The sequence below is a fragment of the Micropterus dolomieu genome, linkage group LG08 (genome assembly GCF_021292245.1).
Source record: "Micropterus dolomieu isolate WLL.071019.BEF.003 ecotype Adirondacks linkage group LG08, ASM2129224v1, whole genome shotgun sequence".
In the NCBI taxonomy this organism is placed as follows: Eukaryota; Metazoa; Chordata; class Actinopteri; order Centrarchiformes; family Centrarchidae; genus Micropterus; species Micropterus dolomieu.
Genome location: NC_060157.1, coordinates 21414498 through 21423598, shown reverse-complemented (window position 1 = coordinate 21423598; position 9101 = coordinate 21414498). Strand labels below are relative to the sequence as shown.

General features: G+C 40.9%; 1 protein-coding gene across 8 annotated transcripts in view; it reads left to right on the top strand.

Moving 5' to 3' along the window:
- Nucleotides 1–9101, top strand: part of ccdc30 (coiled-coil domain containing 30) — a 20144-nt gene that overhangs the window by 6495 nt on the left and 4548 nt on the right. For 4 of the 8 annotated variants that reach the window (XM_046056670.1, XM_046056663.1, XM_046056671.1 and 1 more), the window contains 14 exons: nucleotides 2506–2621; nucleotides 2711–2835; nucleotides 2953–3145; nucleotides 3378–3476; nucleotides 4187–4315; nucleotides 4503–4640; nucleotides 5030–5208; nucleotides 5410–5677; nucleotides 5976–6098; nucleotides 6456–6626; nucleotides 6817–7026; nucleotides 7545–7702; nucleotides 7861–8026; nucleotides 8553–8674. In XM_046056670.1, coding sequence (XP_045912626.1) covers nucleotides 2506–2621; nucleotides 2711–2835; nucleotides 2953–3145; nucleotides 3378–3476; nucleotides 4187–4315; nucleotides 4503–4640; nucleotides 5030–5208; nucleotides 5410–5677; nucleotides 5976–6098; nucleotides 6456–6626; nucleotides 6817–7026; nucleotides 7545–7702; nucleotides 7861–8026; nucleotides 8553–8674 — 2197 coding nt within the window. The remainder of the gene's footprint in view (nucleotides 1–2505; nucleotides 2622–2710; nucleotides 2836–2952; nucleotides 3146–3377; nucleotides 3477–4186; nucleotides 4316–4502; nucleotides 4641–5029; nucleotides 5209–5409; nucleotides 5678–5975; nucleotides 6099–6455; nucleotides 6627–6816; nucleotides 7027–7544; nucleotides 7703–7860; nucleotides 8027–8552; nucleotides 8675–9101) is intronic. The other 4 variants (XM_046056669.1, XM_046056668.1, XM_046056666.1 and 1 more) reach the window with 4 other exon arrangements.

The window sequence follows — 9101 nt, the reverse complement described above, 5'->3', positions numbered from 1 at the left end:
CACTGACCCTCGGTTGACTAAAGCAATCATATTGAGGCGGACACAGTTCAGCTAGCTGGCTATAGTCATTCATTTGCAACCAGGATTCAGTTAAAAACATAAAATCTAGATTTGCAGACAAGATAAAATCATTTAAGATAAAAGTCTTACTTGAAAGTGATCTCACATTGAAGAGAGCCATTTTAAATGAGTTTGTTCTGGGTGCTGGAGTTGGTGCAGTTGTCCTAATCCTTAAGAGATTACTAATATTTCTGTGTGGGATGTGAACATTTCGGTTTACTGGTCTATGCGTGATGATGACAGGAATAGAAGTCTGTGGAACAGCGCTGGGAGCAGACGGCTTTACATGCCAGCAGGTGGAGACCGTTGTTTGTGGCAGTGAGGCAGAGATCTGTTCAGTGAGCAGTGGTGTGTCCAGGTGTGCTGGTAACGTTACTGTTTACGTCAGTTGTTAGAAAAGAAAAGAAAACGTCTCTGACGTGCTACTAACGTTAGCTCGATGACTTAAAATGGGCAAGTGTCTGAAATTCAGAAAGCCAGAGATACGAACAACTTGGGGGACGAGGCTGAGGGCAGTGGCGCTGAGGTTAGCGTAACAAGCTGATCGGCGTGCGAGCCAGTCACACTGTGGCGAGCGCTAATGGAACAGCGGAGCTGGAAGACCCGCTGCAAGCTACTGGTCAGTGAATGATACAACAGCAACGGAGAGACAGGTGTGTATGAGACGAGGACGGTGTCTGTGTGTCGGCGTTGCGCCGCTGTTGTCGGCTAACGTTATGTGAATGGAAACATCAAACTAACGCACATTAAACTTATATCATCCAGATGCGCCGATCACGGGACCGAGGGAAAACAAACCGGACTCCTTATCCCCGCTGCTTTCAAGCCAATACTATATAACACTATATTTGAAGCAGCCTTAGATGCTTTAGAAAAACAGAACAGGATGAATTATCAGTGAAGCAACTGGCATATTATATTACATTACCTTATCTAGCCAAGGTGTAACTAATTGTAAAAACTCATTCTGCACACTTTGTATTTTTGATTTCACCCCTTAAGAGTTCTTAGTGCACAAATATTGTATTCATTTCATAGGTGTCATTTACACTGTGGATACTGGGGACATGTCTCCATCTCTCTCTCTCTCTTTTTTTTTTTTTAAAGCATTTGTTAAATATGTTCTGAAAATGGCTTGCAACAAGAAATGTTAAAAAAACAAATGAAAATACTTTGAGAAAGGTTTATTTGCACAATAAGAACACATGCAATGTAATTTAAAGAAACAAATGTGCATTGTTCAAAAAAGTTTAAGCTAAAAAAATCTGAATCACTTTATTTAAATAAACACTATTCTACCATATATTGGTGCAGAAAATGTCTCCAGAATGCAGGAAATTAAGTGTTTAGTGCTCAAAATATCTTCTTGTCTTGTTCTCGTGAACCCAATATTGTGAATCGTGCATGTGAGCTAAGTGTATCGTCACACCCCTAATCTGAGCCCTTATGCCCCACCACTTTTCAACACAAAGTGACGTCCTTGATTAATTTTATCTTATCAAAGTACAAATACACCCCAAGTTATAGTGTGTTAAATGAATGAATGTAAATGTTTTATTAAATTCATGTAACTTTGTAAATAATTTTATCTGGCTTAAAATGAATACAGATTTTCCATTAAACAGCAGTGAAGTTGTATTAAATTTCATCCTAAGTGGTATTAAAAAGGTCTTAAAAAGTTTTAAATTTAACTTTGAGAATTCTGGGGGTCACAAAGTCACTAATGTGTAACACTAGTCGTAAGGGGAAAGCAGCACATTTAGGATCGCAATACAATTTTCCTCAATAACAATATACTAAATGTTCAATATATCGTCAATAAATATTTAGTTTAATTTATATTAATCACAAACAAAGTAGCACTTACTTTTTCAATTAAAATATTTGTTTTGTTGAGGACTGAATTTTTTTTTAGTAATCATATTTGTTGAAAAAGATTTTGTCACAATAGTTTTGAATGTTCTACCTCAGATTTGTTAAGTGATCCACTGTTTAGCATCAAGTGTTTGTCACATTATGAGTGTAAAGAAACGTTTCACCACATAATTAACCATCTGGTTTCTTCAATTTTCTCTCAGGAGCAAAAATCAGCCTTTAAACTTGAAAGAAATAATGACATATTGACATGTATTGTGATAGTTATCGATAGCGAATGATATGAAATGTTTTTATCGTGGTGACATTTTCGGCCATACCGCCCAACCCTAAGCACATTTGACACATGCAAAGCAAATGTTTAATTATCCAAACAAATTCACCCTTCTAGACAAATTGACTTCTCCTATTTCTCACGCTGCGCAATAGGTAGTGTCATCAGAATTACTACATATAGTAACAGTGTAATAAGCTTTAAAAAGGCAAAACAAGACAGAAACAAAAAAAATGCTATTTCATGTGTAATATACATTTTTAGATTTTCATGTTCATGGTTTTGTCTCTTCACAGATATGATGAAGATGCAGCGAGCTAAAGAGCAAAATGACAGATTAGATGTTGAGAACAGAGCTCTTAGGGAGCGAGTCCGCACTTTAGAGTCTGAGAAGAAAAATCTCCTGGACCAAGTAAGCATTTCACAGAATCTTTCTTTTATTGAAATAAATCCAATTTTTGTTGCAGTAGCTTGGCATTGTTTGGTGTTGTTTTTGTCCAGTTGGCAACAAATGAAAAAGATGTTGAAGCCAAAGAGGATCGAAAGGACAAGAGTGTTAGCAGCAAACCACAAAACAATCTGTTGGCTGACTCGTCAGACCAAGAAAAGGATTACATTCACAAACGGTAAATAATTTCATTGCTCCACAACTGTGACCTAGTTAATAGTGTGATAAATGAACGTTGACATTCTTTCTATCCCACCGGCCCTTTCTGACTTTAATCATCACTGCTCTCGGTCAGGTGTCGAGAGGCGATGGAAGATGGGCTTGTACAGGTGAGGGAGCTGCAACGGCAACTCCAGAGGCTACGCAAGGAACAGGAAGAGCTGGAGGAGAGGAATGAGGAGCTGGAGGCACTGCTGGGGGAGGCCCAGAATGCCAGCAAGGAGGAGAGGTATCGCCACGAGGGAGAACTGGAGGGACTCCACAGGAGGGTAATGAGCAGCACTCTTGCTCTTGTTCATTTTCTTTACTTGGATAAAGGATTGATGGATTATTCACTGCTCATTATTGTGGTTTAAAAACATTTCACCTGAGACAATCGCAGAAATTCATTAATACCAGTCCTTAACAAGAAGAACTCTGACTGCATTATCTTAGGACTAGGACTTGTATTGGAAACAGTCTCTCTAATGGCTGATTAATAATCTTAACCTGTCAATGCAGATCAAAGCCATGGAGGCAGAGCTGAAGAAGCAGCACGCCCAAGAAAAAATGTTGAAGAACGGAGAAGAGGTCAAAGCTACAGAATCCTACTTACAGCTGGTAAGAAATTGAAGAAGAAGGAGACATACTTTATTAATTCCTATAGGGGGGAATTCTGTTTAATTACTTAATTTAACTTAATTTTCAATCTATACACATGCATGAATATATGGAGAGATGTCAGCATGAGGGTCTCCCACATAGTAAGTTCAGTGCCTTTCTCAAGGGCACCTCGGCAGTACCCAGGAGGTGAACTGGCACCTCTCCAGCTAACAGTCTTCACTTTGTGCAGGACCAGCCACCCTCTGGTTCCCAAGCTTGGTCCAAGTCCCCATGGACCAAATTACTACAGTCCCTATTTTTCTTCATTCACTCAATTACTTACAAAGTTAAATAGATAACTGTTAATTCAAAGCTCTTTCTGAAGTACAAATATGTTTTTTTTTTTGTATGAAAGTATAAATAAAGTGATTTTTAATTGATTTTGAATGGGACAATAAAAATGCCTGAGACAGGTCCAGCTCTAGACATCCACCTGTTTTGCATGACATTTGAGGAAACTGTTATAGTATTCCAAGTTTTTTTTGCACAGTGAAATTCTTACTAGTGTCCCCTCAAAAGGCCATACATGAAGTAACTTAAACCTTGACCATGAGCCTGCAGAGATTAAATGATGGCACATCAAAGGAGTTCAAATACTGGTACTTCAAAATTCCATGACTCCTATAAACCTATAAATGCTTTGTCTTCTCTTGTCACCATGTATGAAGCACCTAAGGGATAGCAGCCAGGAGAGATTGGCTCTCCTAGATGCATGTCTGACTAAGGAGAAGGACTGGAGGAAACAACTGGAGATAGACCTCAGTGCTGCCCAGGCCGCCCTCAAAAAAGACAAGGAGGTAAAATCCACACTATGATGACCGAAACACCACAGCCTCTTGAACTGAAATTCAATTTACAGTTCAAGAGGTTTAGTCCTGAAAGAAAGAGTTACTGCTGTATTTCCAAAAAGGTACAGTATTTACCAAGTTAAAGTTACAAGCCACACAGAAACTGTCTATAATTCCCTCCTTCTCTACATCAAAGGCTTTGCAGATAGGTGAGCGAGAACTGAAGAAGCTGAGACTTGAGGTCAACAGCCTTCAGACAGAATGCCAACAAGGGAAAACGCTCATCAAGAGCCTCACACAGGTCAAAGGGGAAAAATCAGTTCTGGAGGAAAAGGTGTGTTCATTTTACAAGTCTGGTTGCTGTCGCTGACACCTTGCCAAGTCAGTCCTTTCAAACAGGATGAAACTGGGAAAAACATTCTTGCTACAGGAAATATATTTAAGTAGAAATCAAAATAAAGTGAAAATGTTTAAAGAAATTAAAATAAATGATGTGCAAAATTGGCCAGTAAAGAATAATGTTAAATAGCAAACATTTCATCATTGGAATTGTTGACAAAGAAATAGTGTTATTCAAGAAAGAAGCATGAAGACACATGAACATAAAATAAAAACAGTATATTTGTGTCAACAAACCAAAATGTCTAAATTTACAGCATGCGTCATTCGCGCCACTAAAATGAGTTTCTCTCTCTTTTTCTGCATCGCCACGCTGCCTGACAGTTAGCCCAGATGGAGCGTGCCCACAGCCGGCTCCAGAGCGATCTGGAACGCTACAAGGACAGTAACCAGACCCAGGAGGACCTGAGGGAAAACAGGCTTCAAGTCAACCAGCTGCAGGAGAGGGCTGACCGGCTAACTGCTGAACTCAGCAGCCTTCAGGCAGCACACAGCTCCTTGAGGTTGTTCTCAGTTCAGAGTGCAAAACATATTGGCTCAAGCAGTAGTATTTTTGAGCCATTTGAGTTTGAATAGATCATTGTTGGGAGATAAGTGGATACCACTGCAGAAACTAGTTCTTATGTCTTGTATCATGGCCTGTCACAAGATAGGACTAGAACACTGGAGCTCACTTGTTTTGCATACATGTGCATATTTTCCAGGGATGAGATGGCTTCTGAGCGGCTGCAGACTGCCGAGCTCCAGGCCAAGTTGAGCTCCAGTGTCCAGGAGAAGCTGACCACTCAGGGGGAAAGAGAGAGACTGGAGCTTGAGATACAGCGCCTCAAAGTGCAGCTCAAGTGGCATCAAGAGCAGCTCTCCTCTACAAAGGAAGCACTTATTAGCAGCCAGAAGCCTGAACTGCACACAGCTCATGTAGAATCTAGGCTTAGTCCATTGGAGAGGACCAAGGATGAGTCCTTGGATCAGGTAACTGGATTACATGTGGAATACATTAGTTCAGATGTGAAGTGTGAAATCATCTTGTATGTTCACAAATTGGGGTAACCTGGTAGAATAGAATGTCCTTTTAATGTTGCAGCCCTGTTTGAAAGTGCTGCTGTCCAGCTTTTGTGTCCTTGTGTAAGTCACTGGATCGCCACCAGCTCAAAGACTGAAACTGATCCTAACCTTTCACCTGCTCTTACAGGAAGGCAAGCACAAAGGGAATTCCCTCTGCCAGGATCATAGATGATTCATAAAATGTGTGTGTGTTGCGCTTTCGTAGCTTTCATGTCTAAAGCAGGAGCTGAATCATCTGCAGACCAAGCTGGGGGAGGAGCAGCAGCTGGCATCTCAGCACCAACTGGCCCTGCAGGCTCAGGTCAGTGAAGCCCAGGCACGAATCAAGGTATGTATGTTTATGTTAGTTTTCATATAGCAGCAGCTGCATTATTCATTAGGCAATAGACAGTTTGACATGTTATTTTATCGAGTAGCCTCAGTTATCTGAATGACGTGACAATTATACAAACATTTCTGTAGCTTAGCCTGCATCATTTCTGGCAATCTTCCTCTATTTTATGTTCATATTAAATCCTGATGAATAACATAAAAGCTTTGGGGTCTCCTCTGCCTTCCAGAGGTGTATCATGCATTTTATGAAATTTGATTCTTCATTAAAATTATCAAGATCATGAGGAGTTGGCTTGATGATTCATTCGTGAATAGCCACAATCCCAACCATGTCTCTCATTTTTGCCTTCAGTCGCAGGATTTAGTGCTGAGCCAGAAGGCAGAGGAGGCTAAACAGATGAAGCAGGACCTGCAAAGGGCACAGAGCCTGTTCACCTCAGCAGAGCGAGAGCTACGCTACGAGAAGGAGAAGAACATGGACTTGAAGAGACACAACACCCTGCTGGACCAGGAAAAACTCAAGGTTGGTATCAAATTATAGCACATATTTATCACTTTATCATCATGTTAAATAACTCTTTTAGTCACCCAGTCTCCTCACTGTTAATACTAATTACCATGAGCAAATGTTAAACTGTAACCTCTAGTTGTTATGCTGGTGTTAAGCCTCTGTTCTTGTGTTCATGCTCTGTTGTCTTGTGTGCTTTCTTCAGCTTTGTGCAGAGCTGAAGCAGGTTCAGACCAAGCTGGTCCAGATGGAGCAGAGCATCCACGCTCAGGTATCCGAGTGTGAACGTCACCAGCAGAAAATTAGGGAACTGGAATTGGAACTTGCACGCAATTCCACAAACCGCAGTGCCACCACCAGTCTTCAGGAGGACCTGCAGGCCGAGCGGGCACGGCTCATTGCTGCTGACAAGAAGGTCAGCGTTGATGCAATTTCTCCACAGGGATCAGCACTTTCATCTAATCAGTTGTTAAATGTGAAGCTAGTTCATGCAAAAGGGCCAGGCTGAGTTGAACTTGCTTTGTGATAAAGGTACCAGGTTTCAGTCATTAGTTCCTGCTCTCTTGTTGAGGTTTTGATTGTCAGTGGAATCCCCAGTGAAACCTGCATCGTAATGGAATATGGCTTACCATCTCATAATGAAAAAAAATGCTACGTAGCACAAGATGTGTGACCTAAATTGGCCTCGAGTTTGAATAATTAAAAAAAAAAAAAGTGAAGAAACCTTGGGACATGATTCCTGCCTCTGTGGAGATTAGTTATAAAATTGATTCTGCTTCACTCTTTTTCAGGATTATTTGCCAACATTATAGACTATTACTGTCAAATGCCATCAGGAAGTCCTGGGATACTCAGGAAATGGATTGAAGGTTGGAAGCTCATGCTGATTGTTTGTCTCACTGAGAGAAGCCTGTGGCTCTGTTCTGATGGCAGGTGTTGGAGCTGCAGCAACAGCTAAAGAGTGCCCAGCACCAGCTGCGCGTTGAGGAAGCGCGAGCTGGTGAGAGCAGCCGCTTAGAGAGAGACAGCAGAGATCTGTCTGACACCTTATCAGCCCTGAGAGCCAAACAGCAGGAGGAGCACATCACCAGGTAACAAACTGCGGTGCCGCTGCTGCTGCCCAGTTTAACATTGTGCCAGTAGTAGTAATAATGCCATAACCAACAATGTAAGTTTTTGAGGATGATTCTGATCCACTCTTGTTGTTGACCATCCTTCTATTCATCTTTACCTTCATTTCCTATCTCAGGAAGCTGTTAGAGCAGCGTGAGGAGGAACTGCAGCAGCAGGTGCGCTCCCTGAGGCTGAAGGAGGCCTCCATGACCAGGACAAATACAGAGCTCAGCCACCGTGTCCAACAGCTGAACACCCGTCTGGCCATCCTGGAGGCTGATCTTAGCAAGGCCAGAGAGGAGGTAAGGAACATTGTATTTTAAATGTTTTTTCAAACTTTTGTGATTCACACCCTATATACGTTGACAAGTTCTCAGCCTGCACTTCAATGTAATTTCTATTCCATAAGAGTCAGTTTTATATAGATTGAATTAATTTGACTTCTCATTAAGTTCTCATCAGTTTATAGGAGTGTAATATAATGTGACACCTTGTTTTTTCAGAGGTGACGGGTCATATACAAAATAACATTTGCACAGTCTTGAGCAGTTTGTTGATTTCAATCAGTAGGTGCAACCCAGAAAATTCCCCACAAGCAGGGTGATAGAATCGTCTTTACTGTGATCATATGTTTTTGTGCTTTTTCTAAAACTGTAATCATTTAGTGCTGCTTGACCTGTGGCTGTTATTTTTAAAATGTAGACACAGTCTTCATATTAAGCTGCTGGCCATATTTATTGTGTATATATTTAGATTTGATAATGCCTCAGAATTGGTTTGATTCAGTTTAGAATATATTGAAACGTCCGTGTTCCATGTATCCTCCAGGTAAAAGACAGCCAGAAGTCAGGCCACAGACTGCAGGAGGACTTGGTGGCCAGTCAGCAGGAGTGTGACAGAGTACAGGGGGAGCTGCAGCAAGTTCTCCTCCAACTGGACACACAAGTCAGGTGAGACACACATGTGCACATATACAGACGTGCCCAAATTTGTTGGTACCCTTACAGCTCATTGAAATAATGCTTCATTCCTCCTGAGAAGTGATGAAATTAAAAGCTATTTTATCATGTATACTTGCATGCCTTTGGTATGTCATAGAATAAAGCAAAGAAGCTGTGAAAAGAAATGAATTATTGCTTATTCTACAAAGATATTCTAAAATGGCCTGGACACATTTGTTGGTACCCCTTAGAAAAGATAATAAATAATTGGATTATAGTGATATTTCAAACTAATTAGTTTCTTTAATTAGTATCACACATGTCTCCAATCTTGTAATCAGTCATTCAGCCTATTTAAATGGAGAAAAGTAGTCACTGTGCTGTTTGGTATCATTGTGTGCACCACACTGAACATGGACCAGAGAAAGCAAAGGAG